The sequence below is a fragment of the Coffea arabica genome, chromosome 5c (genome assembly GCF_036785885.1).
Source record: "Coffea arabica cultivar ET-39 chromosome 5c, Coffea Arabica ET-39 HiFi, whole genome shotgun sequence".
In the NCBI taxonomy this organism is placed as follows: domain Eukaryota; kingdom Viridiplantae; phylum Streptophyta; class Magnoliopsida; order Gentianales; family Rubiaceae; genus Coffea; species Coffea arabica.
The window spans coordinates 17712228-17734441 of NC_092319.1; the positions used below are offsets into that span (position 1 = coordinate 17712228).

A 22214-nucleotide genomic window follows, 5' to 3' on the forward strand; every position below is an offset into this window, starting at 1 on the left:
TTAATACGCTACCCATTAACATAGCTATGGTGATTGCCTTAACCCTTTGTTCCCTTTCATCTCATCCATCCATAAGGTGCATTTCATCCTATCCATGAAATTTGCCTAAAAATGTATTCTAAAATTTTCTTGGATAACATATGATATGATAAAGGTGGATCTAGGCCTCCCAAATTCCAATTTACCCCCATTTCAAGGTAAATTAGTAATTTTAACTTTTGTTACTCCATTTTTTCACGGCAATTAGCATAAATATTTTGTTTCACCAATTTTTTATTTTTATTTTTATTTTTTTGTGAATTACATTTTTTGTTGGGTAAATTACACCACGGACAGACTTGTGAGAAATCTTGTGAGGCCCCTGGGGCTATGATGCGTGATTTGCTTAATTGCCCCCAACCTCCACCACAGCTAAGAGCCACACCACCAAAATCCTACCGAACACCAAGAAAAGCCACCAACAAACCATCCTCAATGGTGGCTTCTCTCCCCCACCGCATGGCGTCATCATTGTACTCCTCCTTGAACCCTCTACTAACCCCTTCTCTCCGACTCCTGTCGAACCCACTTCCCGTTTTCTCCTCCTCTATCCCACGGAGCACAGAAACTGTAATCAATTTTTCATCTTTCAGTAGGACTTCTAGCAGTAAAAGTGGTGAAATTTGTGGAACCAAGAGGAATGGAGTTCCCCTATCCTGGGCTTTGGCGACTGATTCTTCGGGCTCCACTGCTGCTGCTGTGTCTACAGAAGAAGGGAAAAAGGATGGGGTTTCATCTTCTGAGGGCAGAGTCGTGCTTCCAACTAACGAATCATCAGAGATACTGCTAAGAATTCGGCATACAGTAAGAAACTGAGATTACACTGGAAAAGATTTTATGGTTTTTGTTAGTTTATTATATGGATATATGCTGATCTGGCATAGTGATTTTTGGGTGAAATAATTAGTAGCTAGAAGCAATTGGATGTTGTCCATTTGATATGATGCGCAAAGGTAATATGCACCAGGTGGTTGAAATTTTCTGTTATTTGGGAATTAATCATATTCTCTGTTGGATTCAAGTTGAATGTCTTGGTGTGACGCGAAATGAGTATTGATAAGGGATGAAATTGAAAGTAATTGTACTTCAATTAGGTGACGTTAAAAAAATTGAAATCTACTGTATCAATTAAGTGAAATGCGAAGAGACAGTGGGGAACATCTAGACCACTTATATCTGTAGCAATATGTGGAAAATTAAATGAGATAATGAATTGTATATGTTACAAACAGTTGTACATAGTAGCTAAGGTGGGAAGAAAAGAAATGCAAGAGAAATTATTTAGAGTTTTTCTTTTTGTCTTGTGGGGTAAAACAAAGTGGGAGAATCCTGGTTTTGGAAATTTTGAATTTTGTCAAGTGTAGGAAAATTATAGAGTTGTTGATTCAAACATATTTTTTTTTAATGTGTTGATTTTCCAGTGATTAAATTGACAATGAATTGGTCTTTACACATGTAAACATTCATGTTTTATGACTCATTTGACAGGATATTCGGAGTCTAAAACTGAAACTCTACTAATTTGAAGCATTATAGGCTTTTAAGAGGAGAAATTAATGAAATTAAAGAAGCAAGGGTATTATGAGATGGTCCTTTACTTCTGCGACATCTTCAAGGAATGATAAGAGTACCATCACAGAAATCAGATTCTGCTGCTGGAAATGTGATCTTATTGCAGCATATTGAGGTTGCAGATGATGAATGGGGATTCATCATCCCAGTTTAGTTGGATGGTCCTCTTCCATGGTCAAAGTATAAAGCAATTGTTAGAATGCAATTAATGTGATGCAAGGAAATTTAACGTTCACAAATTATTATTCATGAGTACCGGCGCTGCTGATGTAGTTGTACTTTATTGACTATTTGCATTAGGACTTGTTGTTTCCTTTTTTTTTTTTTAATTTTTTCAGCCTCAGGATTCATGTTTTGTGTTTGCAGTTTAGTTATTTACTTGGAGGAGAGGGACTCCTTTTTAGATAAGACTTTTAGCTTAGAGTTAGACTTATACGAATTTCTCTTTTCAACATTGTGTTGGATTACTTTCAATTCTTGTTTGGGGTGTCAATGAGAGTTTCGTGTCCGTAAATTCTATCTTAGAATCTTACATTTTGTGCTATCCCAGCCTCCCTGCACTTGGTGTTGTTTTGGTTCACTTATAAATAAATTTTGAATTGAATTATGAGTTTCCCTCTTGGGCTTCCACCCGCATCATAAATAGAAAGCTGAATGAAACCCAACAGGCAACTTATTAATACTACCCTAAGAAGCTATTTGTAACAACACACAAGGGCAATAATTAATAGGGCTAACTAGTGTCATTAGTCAATTTAGCTCAAACATGAAGATCTACATATAAAAAGGTGAAGTATAATTTTTTGCAAATCTATAGGTAGTTTATGATCTATGATGAAGCAACATGAATTTAAGCATAGATTGCAGCATTTATGATTGGTCTTCTTGTGATGTACTTCCATTTGAAGAAGGCTTTTTTCTTTTGTTTAATTTTGAAATGAATGTTAAAGGATGCCAATCTATTGAAAGGACCTTCATTGAGATGGACTCCTAAGAAATCCAGTTAAATATTGAGTATATTTTAAACCTTTTGAGCGTTAACTAACAAATAACCAATTCGTCCTTGTTGAGTAGATGACTTACGCCTTCTACTTGACAACAATGGCTAATGACAAAAATAAAACTCTGTTGTTGTCTTTTAGGACATATATATCATGCAATGTAAGGTACTATGTCAATAATAACTCCAATTTTTTTTCTATTTATTGAATTATCTAAATTGAAATAATTGTGACTTGCATTTCTTTTGACATTTTTATTTTGATATTTTAAGCTATTTGATAAAAAATGTCATTAACTTTGGTATAGGTTTATCAAAAATAATTGAATTATTGTAGTCTAGGTACGAGCGGCATTTGTGAGAAGTTTATAAATTGAACAACGATCAATGTTTTTTCCCTCATGGAACTTGTGACGAACTCCTGTAATAAAATGCGGAAGCAGCTACACTTTGCTTTGAGTGCATTGGAGGTTTTCAATTTTACCAGTGCAACAATTGTTGAGGTTTCATAGGATGCTCGAGAATTTCATTATCACTAAAGCTAACCATTGCTGACTCAAACAGTTGGAACAATGTCTCTTTACTGTTGTTAAAGATTTAGATAAATTAACTCCATTAGAAAATTAGAATCTTTTATCTCTATTTTTTTTGAGTTCCTGATAAATCCTTTAGATATTGAGTCAAAGAAGCTAATCATCCCCAAAGATCTTGGTCAAAGCAGGGATATACCAAATGTGGATATGTGCCGAAGCCCTGGTTGAGAGAATGCTGTCATATTGGACACCTTATTCTGCAATGGATTTTTGACCATTGCCCTATATTTAGTGTCTATTGGGTGTTTCTCAATTATTATTGTTAGGAAACTAAAATTGTCCCATATTGATATACCAAGGATTGCTAGCCATATATAAAGATTTTGGGCCACTCCACACATTGCCAATTGGTTTTGAGATGGAAGCCCAAGTTCTTTATCATGGTAACAAAGTCTAGTTACAACAACTCTCCTAATACAAGGGTCTAATGTAGACACTCGGATGAAAAGTTGATGCTATCCCAACTTAGTGTCCGATGTGTGACGAAGGAGATTGTTGAGTTTATCCCACATCGGTTGTGGAAGGGGTAGGAAGCCTTCTTACCCCAAAAGCTAGTTCAAGGGGTGAGGCTTTCCCTCACACTTATAACCAATTGATTGTGGAAGAGGCAGGGTGCTATTGGGCCTTCTTACTCCAAAAGCTAGCTCAAGGGGTGAAGTTTTCCATCATACTTATAACCAAAGCACCCTGTCCCTTCTACTATTGATGTGTGATAAACTCAACAATTTCCCCCATTACACTCCGGATACTAGGTTGGGACAGCATCAACCTTTCATCTGAGTGTCTACATTGGACCCTAATATTGGGGGAGTTGTCGTAACCGGAATTTGATACCACAATAAAAAACTTGGGCTTCCATCTCAAAACCAATTGGCAATGAGTGGAGTGGCCCAAGATCTTTATATATATGGCTGGCAATCCTTGGTATATCAATGTGGGATAATTTTAGTTTCCTAACAATTATTGTTATTTTTTAAAATGAACAAGCTCTTTACAGTACATATAAGCAGTGGTGAAAAGGATATCATGAGCATGTGAAGACAAATATTGCAATCATGTAAATGCAAAAAGAGAAAAAAAAAAAATTAGCAGTAACGATACTTAGTCTGTCAGAAAGGCCAAGCTGGTGGAAGTTTGGAGGTAAATGGGGTGTGGAGACAGCTATTTGGCTTTAAAATATATTATGGAATGTGAAGCTGCTATTGACATAGCTAAAAGTGCACTCATCAAGGTTTTCTTGTGATTGTGATAACCGATGGTTTTTTCTCTTTTTTTTTTTTAGGAATTGAAAATGGAAGAAACTCAACCCATTCTTGTGTGGCCTATGGGGAACAAGTGGTTTAGAGATGTTCATTTTTCCAGGTATAAGAGCATCAAGGAATATTTTGGTCATAGGATTCTTGTTTATTTAAACACATAGATAAGCAGTTAAGTTACCTTCATTTGGTCTGTCTTTCAATTGTAGAGAAGGGGAAAAATGTATAGTTTCTCAATTATTCTGGGCCACCAAAGATGGTGAGCTCATGCAGATATTGACATTAGCTGGGGAGGATTAGAGTGTCTTGGCATGGCTTATGCATTAACTGTGTGCAGATCTTCTGTTAGCAAGTGGAAGTTCACTCCGAATGCTTTAGGGATGGGCTTCAGCATCAAGATAGTCCTTCCCTAATGTTTGACCGAGTGCAACATCAGAGTGCCTCCAGGAGGCAGACTCAAGTGTGTACAAATCATGCTTGATTCTAGAGCAATGAGAAGGGAACAATTTGTTCTACACTTGAACTCCTGTTGGTATTAACCTGCTGTTAATTCCTCACAACAAGAGAAGCAGCATACATCTGTCTCGTTCGCTTGTCCTATATGTCTATATGACTATACTTTGCGGCTGATTGACCAAATCAAACTGCTCGAAGGCATTAAGCTTTGTCTGCCTCCGGTCCCTTTTAACTAAATTTTGTATTGGGTGACTTTATCACAAAAATAAGCTCAAATATTTCTGTCTTTGGGTTGGAGCAGATGAAAGTAGTTTTGCGGACAGACTTTTGATCTGAAGCAGTGTATTTGCAACTATGGTAAAATTTATAAAGAATGAAGATTCCTTAATTCCATGAGTAGATTATTTCCATCTGATAATCCTCTCTTTTATTGCCACGATTTTATGGGAGTCTTGTAGCTTTACAAAATCATGTATGTTTCCCCTTTTTTGGCATTTTCAAACTGCGCAAGTGGGAGAAGGAACCACATTGGTTAGGGGAATCTAAGAAATGTAACTGATGTCTCCCTTACAAAGAATTTTCTGGAAAAGCAACTTGGGAGTCATTGCTTTTACAATGTTAGAAAGTGGGAACCCAAACTGCAGTTGATTATTATTTCAGTTAGAGTAGAATTTTGGAGTTCGTATTCCTAACACATATTGCACTTCAGAGATGTGGTACATTGTGATGAAAGATCTGGAAAACCAACTTTCTTGCACAATCCATTTTCAGCAACCTCAATGCTTACAAAAAGCAGGTAGCAGTATGAAATAAAAAAAACAACAATGTGGTGTTTTGTGTAGTTTCTTCCTTTCTGAATTTTCATTTTACTCATTCTTAGTTTTGTTTACTTTTCCTTTTATCATTCTATTTATTTCCAAGTGCACTAAGAGTTATAGATATTGAACTGGCAAAAAGAACTTCAATGATACCCTATGACTGAAGAAGAAAGTACAGAACTCTAGCTGCAGAATTTCTGCCTGTTTGAAAAGAACTTCTTTTTGCAGTGTGCACATGTGATGGCTATGGCTGTTCAAAGGCTCTACCCAGATGCAAAAGTGACAATTGGTCCATGGATTGAAAATGGTTTTTACTATGACTTTGATATGGAGCCATTAACTGACAAGGACCTCAAGAAAATCAAGAAGGAAATGGTAAGCAGGCTCATTATTTTGTTTTTTTTTCCCTTTCTGTTATATGGGTGTTCACTGTGACAGTGCTGAATAATATTCATTTTCTATACTTTCTGGGTACAGAATTTATTTCTTGAATCATCTGTAGGATTGTATCATTGGGCAAAACTTACCACTAATTAGAGAAGAAGTTAGCCGAGATGAAGCTCAAAGAAGGATACTTGCTGTCAATGAACCTTACAAGATAGAAATCTTGGAAAGCATTAAGGAGGAACCTATCACCATATATCATATTGGTAAAGCCCTTCAAATAATCCAATCAACCCTCTTGCCTGCCCCCTCTCTTCTCCTAGCCCCTTCTCCTCCCCTGCCTTGAGGTTTTTGTCCTCCAACTTTTATCTTCAGTTATATTTAAAACTTATTTGCTTTTCAAACTGTTGGGAATTTTGTTGTCCTCCCGTGGTAAATTTGTCATAGTGCTTGTGTTTTGCAAATCTTGTGGGGTTTTTCTGCATGCCTACACATCACTTGCAGCACTTGTCATCTGAAGTGGCTGTTGTTGTATTAGTTATTTGTTATAGAAAGAATATTTAGAATTTTAATGGAACTTCTGCATATGAGTAGAGTTTTGCATTTGTCTCAGTGATACGTACTTGGGTTGGTTCAGAATCTGATAAAATTTTTTGATGAACTAATTTACCCGGAAACTTGGTATTTGGTCCAAGGCTCTGCTAGGTTGTAATGCTGTGAAGTGTTATAGCTTCGACTTTGTGTCTGATTATTTATATACCTTTGGAGAGAGGGTAGAGATAAGAAAAGGAGAGAATGAAGTGAAGAAGTATTGCACTGTCCATACCAGAATTTGATTTAACTGTGCTATGCTTGAGCTTAGTTGGACACTGTAAGTGGGTTGTAAAAAAGAATTATTAACTCTGATATTTGAAAGGAAATACATCCAGTCAAAGCACACCCAATTTTTGAAAAGTAGGGGTTTCCTTTAGGTTAATCCCGCATAGTGTTCTTGTTGAAAATAGGTCCTATTAAGAAAATACAAACCATGTGAAATCAGTAGGATTTGATGAAGCTTGTAGGACTTTCTGGTTATAGGGTCGTGTATTCTAGGTGGGGTAGCTGCTGCAGAACTTCAAACTATTAAAGACAAAAGAAATTTGAAATACAGTTGTTAATTATAGCATTTGAAGATAATTGATTCGTTTTAGTGGCCAGAAATACTTGGCACATCAGTGTGGTGTTTTTAATGAGCTGCTCTGAAGTTCTTCTGTAATTGTAAGACAGGAGGAATGAGTTATTATGATGTCTACATAATCTGCTGGATGTACTAATCTGCACACTGACCTCGTCCTTATAAACCTATGCTCTTTTCATTTGTTTATTTTCATACTCACTGCTCGTTGTCTTTATACCAGGCAATGAATGGTGGGATCTTTGTGCTGGGCCTCATGTTGAATCGACAGGAAATATTAGAAGGAAAGCTGTTCAACTTGAATCAGTTGCCGGTGCCTACTGGAGAGGAGACACAAATAAGCCAATGCTACAAAGGATCTATGGTACAGCATGGGAAGATGAAGAACAATTGAAAGCATACCTTCATTTTAAAGAAGAAGCAAAACGCCGGGATCACCGGCGAATTGGACAAGATCTTGATCTGTTCTCTATACAGGTATAGGTAGGACAAGTTATACATGTCCGTGTAGTTTGAGCTAGTTGGTTCCTCATGCTAGCCTTACTTGTGAAGTATCTTGATTGCTGCATTTACCATGGATCATAAAGCATAAATTTGTCAATTTAAAAACTACAGGATGAAGCGGGTGGAGGGTTAGTGTTCTGGCATCCCAAGGGTGCTGTTGTAAGGCATATTATAGAAGATGCGTGGAAGAAGATTCATATTCAACGTGGTTATGATCTACTTTACACTCCACATGTGGCAAAGGCAGATCTATGGAAGATCAGTGGTCATCTGGATTTCTACAAAGAAAATATGTTTGATCAGATGGAGATTGAGGAAGAACTTTATCAGCTTCGGCCAATGAATTGCCCTTACCATATACTTGTTTACAAAAGGAAGTTACACTCGTACAGGGATTTTCCAATCAGGGTTGCAGAGCTTGGAACGGTATATAGATATGAATTATCTGGTAGCTTGCATGGCCTGTTCCGTGTGAGAGGTTTTACCCAGGTGTAGTTCCTTTGCCTACAGACATCAACTATTTAAATGATTGGCCTTTGTTATGGGTTCACCAATGTAGCTAAATTCCTGACAGTCTCATGCCTTTTACTTGAATTGCATGAAGAACCAGAGGGTCAATTGCTGATGTTGTGACAGTTTCCTCAGCAAATGAGATCATACACAATAAGAGGGTGCTTTTGATGTTTATGCCTAAGCATAATGGAGACAATTAATATGATTTTTGTGGTCTCTAATTTTTCACTTAGATTTTAGTCATCCATGCTTTCTTATGAATGCAATAAAAGAGATATCAATGTAGTTCAAAACCAAAATTAAGTTCGACTGAGAAAAATTAAGTTGTAATCTTTAGGGGTGGGATCACACCTTCTATCAAAAAGAGTATGATCCATTACCTAAAAGCTATGCTTCCTTGTGAGAAGTGTAAATGCTGGCAGAATGCTTCCTCTAATGTGAGGTAGATTTATACTTGATGGGGACTACAGTACTTGTGATCTTTGACTCGCATAATTGTTATGCACTTTTTCTTAGATGCATGTTCATTGTAATGCAATTTTTTCTAGATGCAACATGTTGCTCACTATATTGGTATTGCTTTGGTTGTAAACTTTCCAGGATGATGCACACATATTTTGTTTAGAACATCAAATAAAAGATGAAATTAGGGGTGTACTGGATCTTACTGAGGAAATATTGCTGCAATTTGGTTTTGATAAGTACGAAGTAAACCTTTCCACAAGGCCAGACAAAGCTGTGGGAAACGATGATATATGGGTGAAAGCAACCTCTGCCTTGAAGGATGCTTTAAATGATAAAAGATGGAGCTATCAGATTGACGAAGGTGGTGGTGCTTTCTATGGTCCAAAGATTGATCTCAAAATTGAGGATGCTCTTGGAAGGAAGTGGCAATGCTCAACCATACAGGTAAAGATTGCTAATGTGATTTTCAAAACAATTTGAAATATTTCAACGTGCATGTCCATGTTTATCTGCATCTTTTGCTTCTTTCTTCAGGATCCTTGTCCTTCCATGCACTGAAGAACTGAAAAAGAATGTACTTGGTCCAGTATGCCTACACATCTTTGATACTGTTTTGAAAACATTTTCACATTTCACTTGGGTCATGGTTGAATCAGTATCGATGAATGGAATAGAAAAGATATCTTTAAGCATGTATGAAACTGTAACCTACTTGTGACATTATGCATCAATCATTATATAAAGTGGAGTAAATTCAAGTTTTGAATTAAGAAAGTAGAGTGAAGGGTTTAGTTCCGTAAAGCAACTACGATTTTGAGATAAACTGCTGGGGATGAGGTCATTCCAACTGAAAGAGAAGTGAGAAATGAATCGTTAACTTCCTTTACTCGTCTTTATGTTGGCCTACAGGTGGATTTTAATTTACCCCAGCGTTTTGACATTACCTATGTTGATTCGGACCAAGAGAAGAAGCAGCCCCTCATGATTCATCGTGCAGTTCTGGGATCCTTGGAGCGGTTTTTTGGAGTTCTCATAGAGCATTATGCTGGTGATTTCCCCTTGTGGCTTTCTCCTACCCAAGCTCGGATATTACCAGTCACAGATGCACAGGTATTTGCCACTTTATATTGTCCCAGATATATTGGGGGCTTAGTTGCAAGGCTAGGTGAGAATTAAACGGTTTGTTTGCATTAGGGAAGCTAGCCTATAGTCAAACCTTGCTTTAATATGTATTCTTTTCTCATTTGTTGCTGAGAAGAAGGGTAAGGAAACTAAGTCAAAATGAATTAGGGATGGATATTTGACTTCTCTTAAACTGCTTAATCTTAATTGGTTGCGCAAAATTGCATAGAAAACTTATAGTGTCAAATCTTGGATTTTGGGATTTTCATGAATTTGTGATTGCACTCTTGTTTTCAGCTTGAATACTGCAACGAGATATGGAGGAGATTGAAAGCTAACGGTCTTCGGACTGAAATCTGCAGTGGGGAGCGTTTGCCTAAGCTTATTAGAAATGCAGAGAAGCAGAAAATCCCATTGATGGCTGTTGTTGGCCCCAAAGAGGCAGAAACACAAACTGTAACTGTTAGGTCTAGGCATGGCGGGGAGTTGGGGACTATGCCAATTGATGAATTTATCACCCGAATCAAGTGTGCAGTTGAGAGCAGAACATTCCTCTGAACTTAGGTTGTCCTCTAACGACATGCTACAAGCTTAATAGGTAATTTTTTTGAGTATAAAAAATATATACATTCTGTAGATCGATTTGTAGTTCTTACTTCACTGTGTAAAGTGGCACTATCAAGAACATTTGATATTAGTTAATACAAAAACATAAGAGTTAATTAACTCTTTTAACTGGAGCATTTGCTTGAGCATTCAATATCCGTTTGAAATTTAAGTATAATGGCATCTTTTCTCTAAACAAGGGTGAGTGGAAGAAGGTAAGTCTTCTCTTACTTGCATGCCTCACTGGAAATTCATCAGAGTAGGACGCATTATCTTTCAAGAAATATGGGTTAAAAACAAAAAAGTCTTCTTATGGTATACCTACCTAATATATACAGAAGTCCTCCGTGATTTCAAAACATACAAAACGATACATCATGTTTTGAACTAAATTGTAAACTAACACAATTCGTTAAAGTTAACGAAAATGACGGTCTCGACTGTTAATCTTATCGGATTCTGTTAAGTTTACCGTTAAGTTTATCGGATTCTGTTAAATTTTTCGGTAAGTTTGTCGAATTCTGTTAAGTTTAACGAATTTTATTAGTTTATAATTTGGTTCAAAACATGAGGTGTCGTTTTGTATGTTTTGAACTACGAGATGCCCTTCAGTATATTAGATATGTCACATGGGATTTTTTTGTTTTTAACCCCAAGAAATATTTGTTCGAATTGGCCTATGCATTGACAGACCAATATCTGTTTAATATTATTTTGTGTACTGCTTTTCATTACAATCTGCAACACTATAAAGAGAATAGTCTCAGGGTACACTCCTTTTACCTACTCTTTTTGTCATTTCTAGACAATTTCTCTGAAACAAGTACAGTTTACCATTTCAAGTTATATTTTATCACGCCAAGAATTATGCTACATGATCAAATTATATATTTTAGCTATCCTAATAGATCATCCCCCTGATTTCCTTTCTCTGTGTTCCATATCAATTCATGTTCTAAAGGACGCGGACATTGAATATCTTTACCCAAAAAAAAAAAAAAAAAAGAAGGCATTCCCATTATTTCCTCTAAATACAAGAATGCATCACATAAATTCTAACCATTATTCACAAAATCAATATAAAAGAAATTAAGTCAATAATACGAAAAAACAAACATAAACTCTCCCAATATATATAATACATATCCAAAACCCTATAACTAGCTACCAAAAGCATGTGAAGAAATAACTAAATAACAAGTCCGAGAGTCAAGGTAGACATCAATACGAACGTCAGCTACACTGCCTGCTGTATCCTGGCCCCATAGCCATTAGCTCCATTTACACCATCAGAGTTGTAAGGGTATTTATTGGTTGAGCCACCACCTTCCTTTTTTCTCCTCAAGACAATAAACCATGTGAAAGCTTCTAGGAAAGCTGCCATGGCCCCAATTCCTATAATTATACCAATGTATGCATGCTTCCATTTCTTTTCCGGGTTCAAGATGTCAAACCCTTTAAAAATGTTTACAATGCTGAGAATAATGACGGCGTAGCCAACGGCATAGTGGTAGATGTTCCAATAAAATCTGTATTTGTGATCTGGCTTTGGCCTCAATAGCAAGGCGAATACCTACAAGTACATAGCCAACAAAACTAATTAAAGAAAGAAGAAAAAAAAAGGAAAAGAAGAGACCTTGCAGCGTAGTTATCTTTATTAATGAATAATTGATAATAAAATCTTTGAGTATATACTCATTTCCTACAGGGAATCCTCTCTTTTCTCCAACTAATTTGTAAAGGAAGTTGTTTAATTTCAGAAACTGGCTAAGGTACTCTGTAATGAAGCCAAATTCCAAAGCTATAAACCAAAAAAAAAAAAAAAGGTGAATAATTCTCAAAAAAAAGGTTCCCTTTTAGCACCAAGTATTCGATCAATCTATTCATCTACTAACAGCACAATTTTTTTTTTTTTTTGGAAGTTTATCCGGTATGTACAAAATATAACCCCCCCTCCCCCCCCCCCCCCAAAAAAAAAGTCTCCCTTTGGATAGTAGATTTTTAGAGTGTTGTTGGGATAGTTTTTAATGTAACACAATCTTGAAATGAGTCTAAGTGAGAGAGAAGGTGTCACAAGATTTCTGAGAACACCTATCTAAAGAAAGAATAGGTACCTGAACTGTTGCGAGGCAGACCATAGCAATACCAATGGCCTTATGGGTGTCTTGTGAAAGTCCAGAGTCATGGCCAAGTTTGAGACCTGTTCCCAATCCAGAAACACCAACGATGTACGCAGAAGTTTGGCAAGCAACATGCAAGTAAAACCAGGCTGGAGTAGCTGACTTGAACACCTTCAAGTACCTCGCTATCACAGCACCAAGCGGCATCAAAATTCCCCAACTCACTACATTCAACACTCCATGAACCTGCAGCGTACCAGTTTCCAATTCATTAATCACAACCCCGGTATGAAATCCATGAATCAATGGATAATTAGTTGCTTCTAGGTTGTTCGATTTAATTAAACAGATCCGAGGCCTCTCCAATTGAGGTTCCGTCCAGTTGTGTAAACTGGTATAATTTCGGTGTAAACTAATATATTTTTGGTATAATCCTTAGTTTACACCAACTCAGCTATAAACTAGAATTAAACTAGAATTAGAGAGGTCCCGTTTCCCGATTAAACTAGTAGGAAACGCGACAAGTTGCATAAAGCCACATCAGAGGGCCATGAATCTAGATTCTCATAAATACTCTGAATTGATATGCCTGGATATAATTATTAACACCCCTATATTTATTAATAGCACGCCTAACCCTTTGACTTTTTTAACATTTATTTTGGATAAATTATCACAAAACGAAGCGATTGCAAATGCAACGAAACAGCTGACGTTATATTTGTTTAATTCATGCACTCCAAAGTCAATAAAAGTGTCAATAGAAATTCCCTGTCGTGTTCTGTGAAAAAGATGCAATAGAAATTCATCGAACATATTCTATCTTCTAATCCTAGCTATAGTATAGATCTAGGACTTGAAATATTCCGGAAGCAACCCACAATTTGAATTTTTCTACCAAACTACTTTTCGATATAAAATTACCAACCACTACCAGCTGACAAGTCAAACCTATTCTGTATTCCGAAGTCGTAACTATAAGCTTATTTCCTCAGCCCTTTTTCCCCCGCCTAATGTTCCAATACTGGTGTAGTTGCCACCAACCCTCCGTCGAACAGGTCAAAGTTAGAAAATGATTTTTTCTTTACCCACACCCTTTCCTCTTTCCGCGTGACATGAACACATGCTGTTTACCATTGTGTGTGAAACAAAATATGAAGGAATCTTTCCTACTCTTGTAGTATAATCTAACATTTTCCGTACGATTTTTCCTTAGTTACCTTCCTGTTTCGCGAAAAGGGGCTACAAATAAAATAATTCTAATCTAACGGGAAAGGAAACCTAACTAAGCTATACACGGAATTAGGGTCAGAGGGAATTATTTACACCAGATGATCGCCCTAATGACAACGAGAAAGAAGAAGTTGATTGAATTTGAATTGGGATCTGAACCTTTCCAGTAGAGGATTTGTCCTATTTCGTCCAACTGTATAAATTGACACAATTTTAATAATAAACTAATATGTTTTTAGTGTAATTATATAGAGTTTTACACAAATTCAATTATAATTCATGTTTATACTAAAATTGTACTAGTTTATACCGAAATTCCATCAGCTTACGCAACTAGACAGAATTGAACTAGAAAGGCTCCGTTTTCAATTGAACTTTATAAGAGATTACAAGAAGAAGACGCGTATGAAATTATTATTAATTAGACAACTGCACAATGCAAACTCCAAATGCAGATGGGGGGTTTGAACTTGCTGCCGTTGACCAGTTCGTTAATTGGTGTATCACTTAAGCAAAATTTAACTTTTCAAACCAAATTTAGTTCACTACTTTTAGACTAATTATTGAACATAACCCCAAAAAAAAAAAAAAAGCAACATCTAAGGGAAATATTTATTCTAATAGAAACTATTTTTCTTTTTTTTTTTCTTAGATAAGGATTGATGTCAATTCCTAGAATCAAAATCCAAATTCTGTCTTAATAATAACAAATTATAACACAATGCGTGTAATTGCTTTCTTACGATCTCGTTTTAACGTTTCAGGCTGCGCACATCCTTAATCATGAAAAGAAGAAGCTTTTAGTTTACTTACGTTTCTTTTCCGTTGCTGAGAACCAGCAGCTCCACCGTCACCGGAAACTTCGCCGGTGGCAAAATCGACGTTTCCGCTAGACTTCAGGTTATCACCCCCGGAGTGCTGTTGAGGAGTATTTCCACTAACCGGTCCACTTTGCCACACCTGATTAAAACTGGTGCGGCCGGCGGGAAGTTGTAAGGTCGCAAAAATGATCATTTCAGTATTATTGTTAATAAACTCCCCTGAAGATTTCGGCACCCCAAAGCTCAAAGTGCCCTCTGCCAACTGTGTGCTGTAGCCCGCCACCGGCGACGTATACACGTGGAAGTTTCCGGTGGAGTTGCGAAATCCAACCAAACACTGAGCTCCGCTCATCCCGGAACCGGTGGGATTGAGAGCCCATGCAACCCAGTCGGAGGCAGTCACTCCAGTGTGCCGGTATGCGATGTCGACGGTGTGGTTGGAGGAATGGTAGTTCCAGTGCAAGAAAGAGTTAAGCACGGGGAGGGATATGCATGTGGCAAAAATGTTGTTGGTGTTGAACTTGTAAGATGAGCAATTTTGTTGAGCAGAAGTTTTTGTCAAAGAAATTAAAGATATCAAGATCGAAAGAATTGCAAACGTTCTCGACCTCTTTTCCATTTTGATTGATCAATGAGCAACTACTTGATAAGGGCTGGACTGGAAGAACTCTGAAAGTGCTAAAAAATATTGAGACGCGTTTCCCGACAGAGTTTTCCGTGAACTCACTATGCCTAGCCCGCGTTGGTGCTACAATATTGGTATTTTGGTACGGGGCTAAAGAAAAGTGCCAATTGATCAATGAGAATCAAATCAAGGGGTTTAGACAGGTTTTTATAGATTTTTTGAGAAGATGGAAGAGAAAAACTTGTGTAGAATTTCGAAGTTAGAAGGTTTGTTGTGGTGGTTGTCCCGTTGACTGCTTCTTTGTGGAATCTTGGCTACAAATGTACGTCGCCATTATAATTTAATTGGACGTGAAAAAAGTAGAATGGAAACAGAAAAAGGCTGTTGATGAATGGAACTAACCAGGAAAGAGGAAAAAGCAGGAGGTTTATAGTTTTTTTATGGAAATGGTCTGATTAAAAGTCATACTTTCCAACTTTTGAAAGCTTGGTTTCAGTGCTTCATAGTTCACAAAGTCTCAAGGTTGTCAACAACTCTTTTGGTTTCACACCAAGAGTCGTGTATCTAGATTATTACATGTGTATTAGGTCATCAAGGGGTAACTATAACAGTAAATTAAGAAATAGCAAATGGAAGTGCTTAATCAAATAATCAAATATGATAAAAGAAAAAAAAAAGCTTTCTTGTTAAACGTTTCAAAAGTTTTAAAAAAAACTTTCATGTTAAACTTTTCAAAAGGTTAAAAAAAATGCACAACCATGGTGAATGAATATTTTGGGACAAAGGTGGTTAGGAATTGGGATTAGGGATGTCAATTAGCAAAAGTACTAAGGTTGTGGTTACTTACCACGTCTTTGGGTTTATTGAAAGATATGTAGCTTTAAATGAATTTAGATTGTAATCTTTACTGTTAAAGTTTTCTTCTTTTTTTTTTTTTTTTATCTTTAGTGTTAAAGTCTTGCTTGTTTTGATCAAAGTTTTTCTTCTCTTTTTTTGGTTTTCTAAAAGTTTACCTAGTCATACTTTTTCTGACTTGTGTCCAAACCAAATTTCTTTTCCAAAACATATATAGCTCTATATACAACATTATTCAACTATGAGAATTGTAAAATAACAATAGCGTTAATAAATAAACGCAATCAAGATGAAATTAGAAACAAGATACTTACAAGTATTTAACGATTGGCAAAACCAAAAGAAAACAAAATCAAACAGAAAAATGAATAACAATTAGTATGGAAGAAGGAAATTTTTCTACATGGGATGTACGTTGTTTAGAGAAAGTTTGATGGTCTAGATTTTCTGATTTGTTTCATTAAAGCAGACGCTTGGAAAATCAAATTTCTATTCAGCATTTGAAAAATGTTTTTCTATTCATCATTATTTGAAAAGGTTTTTCTATGTAATTAAAAATTCTAGCTTCAAATCCTCCCCTTTTCTCTCTCCACTTCTTAAGTTCCACCTTCTCCAACTACATTTAAATAAATGAAAAAAAAATTCTATTCGGCATTTGAAAAATAGTTATTTAACTAGAAAAGTAGTTTTTGTATTTTGTGTTTGAAAGTTTTTTTCAAAAAATAGTTATTTATAGCTTTTGAAACCATGAGCGGGTTATATATAGCTTTTGAACCATAGGATTATGTAAAAAAAGCTAAACCACATGGGGGGTAAAGTGGAATTTGCCCAAAAAAAAGTGGAAAGTAGATGTTTAGGTGCCTGATTTTGATGTTACAATTAAAATATTAGATCAAATTTCCTACAGTAAATCATTTTCTGTTTTGCTGCTAAATTGATAAACGAAGTGAAGGAGTTAGGCAGAAAAGCTGAGGGCAAGGTCCATTATCGAATGCTTTGAATTTTGATACTGAATTCTCTAAATGTGGTTATACGCACACACACTGCACTTTTGTAACTATGATTATAGTCATGTTTTTGAGCAGTGACGGAGTCAGGAATTTTTTTCTTGGCGTCAAGATTTTTCCTAACAAAATTATCTTAATATGCTATATTCAAAATAATGTCTATCTATTTAAATATATGACATCTAAAAATATTAAATATTAACTTTAATTATAAAGATATGTCTATTTCATATGTATGCAACATAGTCATAGTGAAAATTAAGACAAGAAACAACATTTGATTAAATATCTTATAATTTCATAAACCACCTAAGTTGCATATTATGAGAAGATGGACCAATATGTCACTTGTGGAAATATATATATATATAACTATACAATATAAATATAATTAACTTTAATTAAAAAAAGATAAAAGTTATGTTAACATACCTTAAAATTTCAACCTTTTTTCTTAAAAGTAAATTGAGTTTTTTGTTCTTTCATAGAACTAAATTCATTTATGATTAAATTAGTGCTAAATTTTTCGGTAACTTCCTTTTCTATATAGACAACCGTTCAAGAAATTATCTTCCATCTTGTTTCAGAACTTTGTCTTGATTATCTTCATAGTTGAAAACGTCGGTTCTGTAGGTTCAGTTCATACAAGAAGAGTGTGAACAAAACTAACCAATTGAGTTAAATTGTGTATTTGTATATGGACCAATAAAGTAATTATTTTGTTTTATCTTATTGATAATTATTAATTAGGTCTTTTATTATAATATATCAAATTGGGTCAATTTACTATGGGGTCAATTTTGTTTTACACTTATATTTACACACTAGGAATTAAAATTTTCAAAACTTAGGGGGACTATGAGAGAAAAAAAAGATGGTATCAAAAAGACATTTATTTTTTTAAACTCTCATAATAGAAACTAAAATTGTAAAAATTAAGGGGGATCAACTTTGTTTTACACATATATTTACACACTATGAATTAAAATTTTCAAAACTTTAGGAGGCTATGACCCCGCAAAGCCCCCTGGCTCCGTCATTATTTTTGAGAGAAAAAAAAGATGGTATCATATAGACATTTATTTTTTAATCATGCACTGTTAACACATCTACTTACTCATAATTTATCACAAACTCACATATGTGTGTCTGTATCGATCCCTTACAATTAAACACCTTACTCGTTAACTTCATTTTCACCAAAAAAAAAAGAATACTAATACAACACCTATCTGAAAAACCCTTTGCTTAATATTAATGCTATTTTTTCTTGGATTAATCTTTCCTGTACTAACAATGTATATATTAGTAGATTTGAAAACATGACCGATGTGTAAAGTTTGGATTAAAACTTTAGATTTTGTATATTTAATTATGCATTCAACCCTGATAACCAATGCACTATCAGTATAGGAAAGTTTTATCCATTTTTCTTAGGTCAACTAGTACAGAAAACTATTTATTAAATCTATATTCCTTGACGTTGATTAGAACTCTAAGGGTCATTAATGGCCCTTAAAAAAAACTTTTTTGGTGCATTATCACTTTTGGTTCTCCAACTTTTAGTTGTTTTTGCCCGATCTTTAACTTCTCTTATTACTAAATTAATGATCCTCCAATCCAATTCTAGTAGGGCTAGCATTCACTTTGAAAGTGTGTATGCCATAAAGTTAATAAATTTCTAGGTTTTAATATACACTTGAATTATTTATGTTATAATAAACAACATCTTTATTATATTGATTACTTATAAATTTATATTTGTATAGTAAAATTCTTAAAATAAACATAATAAATGAAATCATAAGAATCGTGATGGTGGGATCCATTTGATTATAAATTTTCTGTGTCTTAATATTTATAAGAAAATTTTCTTTGTGTCTTAATATTTATATACTCTTTTACAAATTGATTTGTCTAACAAGAAATGATGAGTTTGGAAAAAATGCTTTACTAATACAAACACCATCTATTTTCTTTTCATTTTCTTATTTTATGGCTTCTGAAATTTTAAATGGAACTTCAAATTTTAATTTATTATTACTTCTTTTTAAAACCTACATACTGAATACATAAGTTTTACTGTAATATTAATAATAAAAATATCACCAACACTTAAACCTAAAGGGGAACTCAATGTTAAACAAACTTCTAGAGGTTAAAAAAAGCAATAGTGTTAATAGACTTGTAGTCGTCTTAGGACCAATAACTTACTAAGTTGAAGGTTTTAATAGGAACAGCTAAAATGTATTTGCCAAATTAACATTGAGCAAATAGTTTAAGGACTGTTTGAGTTATTAACCCAAAATATTCAAATCCTTCAAGTTTGTTGTTTCTACCAATTTAATCTTGAATCCATTCCACTGCAACTTTAGAAGAGTTAATCAAGACATTTCAGACCAAGTAAAATTTAGTATATGAGTTGTAGAGTACAATATGCTACATCACCCCAAAAAAAAAACAGAGAGGGTTGAAGGAAGACTAAAAATTTTATAGGCAATTACTTTCAGATATGAAAAATAGTTCAGGGACTATTACTGCAAATTGCCCATTCCCAAACACGGATGTCTCTTATCATGATGACGTTCTCATGACGTGAATTGTATCATCAAACGAGAATTGCCGTTACGTAGACTAAATGTTTTTCTTTATTGCTACATGGACCTTGATAGGGATCGCTACGGTGGGAACTGACCAAGGGCATGTACGCCGCTATCAGTGACAATTATTTAGAACGTTGTAACATTTTTTGAATAGGGTGTAATTTTACATAGGATTGGACTGTTAATTGGGTCAAATCAATCCGAGCTCGGCTCGTTCGATTCGAAAAAAGTTTGATGAGCCCGATCTTTCAATGAGTCAATCTAAATTTGACCCAAAAAATTAGATTTGAATTAAATATGAACCGAACTCGGATCTCATTAGTCTCAAACTCGATGTAGGCCCTGTCATTAAATTACCTATATATATAAAGATCTAAAGATCTATATATATATAATAGTATATTTTGATATTATATATAATTATATATCCAAATATATTATTAATAAATAATAAATATATACAAATTAGAAAACACAAAAATACATTTGAAAACTTTTTTACTAGCTTTCTTGAGAGCCAATATTGGTAATGCATAACTGAAACCCTTAATTTTTCTTATTGGTTAAGTAAATTTTTATATTGGCACAATATTGGTCGATTTGTTTTTGATCTAGAAACACAAATCACCAAACATGTTTAGATTCAAGTCACAAAGCTCGGAAAAAGTTCCAACCTTTATAGATATGTTGGCTTATGACCATATGTTTTATTACTATTTTTCATGTAATTTGAATGAATGAGATATACATATTGTTGAAAAATTCTTGGTTTATGTACCTTTTAAGAACTATTACTTATTCATGTTTAGTTTTAATATTGCAGTCTTGTGAATATTAAATTAGTTTTACAACTCAATATTTATAGTAATTATATTAAGAAAATTAAGGAGTGATGAGTGAGATTGGGCTAAACGCGAATAAGGTTTAAAATTCGAATATTTTGTGAGTTGAGTATGATTATCACATTTATTAATCCAAATCTTATAACCTGAAACTTGAAAGTGTTACAAATTAAATGAGTTGAATCTGAACTTATGAAAACTTGACTCATATGGCCCGATTGACAGACCTAATTTTACGTGAACTATCTATCAAATTTCACAATAGATACATAATTATTATACCTAAGACCCACATGAATAATAACAGATTGTCACATCTCTATTGTAAGAATATATAAACAGTTCAATTAGAGTTGCAAAACATTCAACTAATGTTTGGATACAAAACTTTTCTCAAATAATATTTCGCTTACATCATAAACACATTTTCCAACCCACTTTTTTATATTCTCAACCATCTTTTTATCTCACATACATCATATCATAAAAAATACTACAGTAATTATTTCAAATAATACCCTATCCAAACAAACTTACATCATTTAAAAATGGTTGATCTGACGACCATCCCTACCCGTGCCGGAAAGGGAGACGCAGGATGACGTTAAATTTGGCTTGATTTGTGGTTGAGAGACGAAGTCGCATGGATGCACTTACAACGCGCTTGAACGTGAAGGTGTGGGGCCTTGGTTCAAAATTAATCTGTCCTCGAAAATTTTGATACAGTAAACAAAGCTATTGTGGTAATACGGACTATACATAAGGGTGCTACAATGTGAGGCCCCAGCTTCTGACCGAAATTTGATACGTATATGAATTAATCATTTTAAGGTGATCAGAAGTTTACTCAAAGGTTCGTGGATGTTCTTGTAAAATACTTGTCTAAATAAAATAAAACTAAAAACTAAATAATTGGTAGATGGAAAGTCTTGATGGGGTAGGAGGTTAAGGGTTCAAATTTTGTCTCTTTTCAATTGTCACAATATGTGATTTCCTCAAAAAATTCATATGAATGCATAGTGCACTCGTCTGATTTGATGGTGATTCAATCTCTATCAATCTCTTGTAAGCTCGTAGTCCCAGATGGACCAATGGAGGAGTTTTGTGAGTTTACTTAGTATTGTATTGTATTTTTGTTGGACTACTTGTAAATGAATATTTTGGATCCCACAAGTGAATTGTAAGTTGGAAATTTGAGTTCAAAAATTAAATTATTATAAATTTAAGAGAATGAAAAAAGCACTCTATATTTCGGTAGTCTGTCTGCCCCATTACAATGTGGCTGCTTCTTAATATATAATTTTGATAGTGCAGATTGATCCAGATTGATACAGGCAATTTTCAGACACTGAGCAGTTCGAATTTGGTAAAATCAGACTATAAACTAATCAGAAATCCATTTCACGTATTAAAGAATTTGGTGTCTTGTGGTAGATGTTTCAATTTTTTAAGAAATTATTCTGTATGAGGATCATATCATAAAATGTAAAGAATTCCATGTCAATCTTTAAAAATAGAAGGACTTGTGGAAGTTGCGTGCCCAGCTGTTTAATCACCCAGAAAAGTTTATTGAATAGGAAAAAAAATAGCTGGCATGAATAGGACC

The 22214-nt window shown here is 34.6% G+C and overlaps 2 protein-coding genes across 2 annotated transcripts; one reads left to right on the plus strand and one right to left on the minus strand.

The window, feature by feature from the left end:
* Positions 1-352: 352 nt before the first annotated feature.
* Positions 353-10639, plus strand: LOC113690907 (threonine--tRNA ligase, chloroplastic/mitochondrial 2). Its single transcript, XM_027209030.2, has 8 exons — positions 353-843; positions 5963-6109; positions 6237-6384; positions 7516-7769; positions 7908-8285; positions 8910-9218; positions 9684-9884; positions 10194-10639. Exons 1-8 carry the CDS (start codon positions 370-372, stop codon positions 10452-10454), a joined length of 2172 nt encoding a protein of 723 aa, XP_027064831.2. The 5' UTR covers positions 353-369; the 3' UTR covers positions 10455-10639.
* A 907-nt stretch (positions 10640-11546) lies between these two features.
* LOC113691053 (cytochrome b561 and DOMON domain-containing protein At5g47530) lies at positions 11547-15579 on the minus strand. The gene is made up of 3 exons (XM_027209231.2): positions 14669-15579; positions 12617-12868; positions 11547-12075 (listed from the first exon to the last, which is right to left on the minus strand). Exons 1-3 carry the CDS (start codon positions 15293-15295, stop codon positions 11740-11742), a joined length of 1215 nt encoding a protein of 404 aa, XP_027065032.1. The 5' UTR covers positions 15296-15579; the 3' UTR covers positions 11547-11739.
* Positions 15580-22214: the final 6635 nt, after the last annotated feature.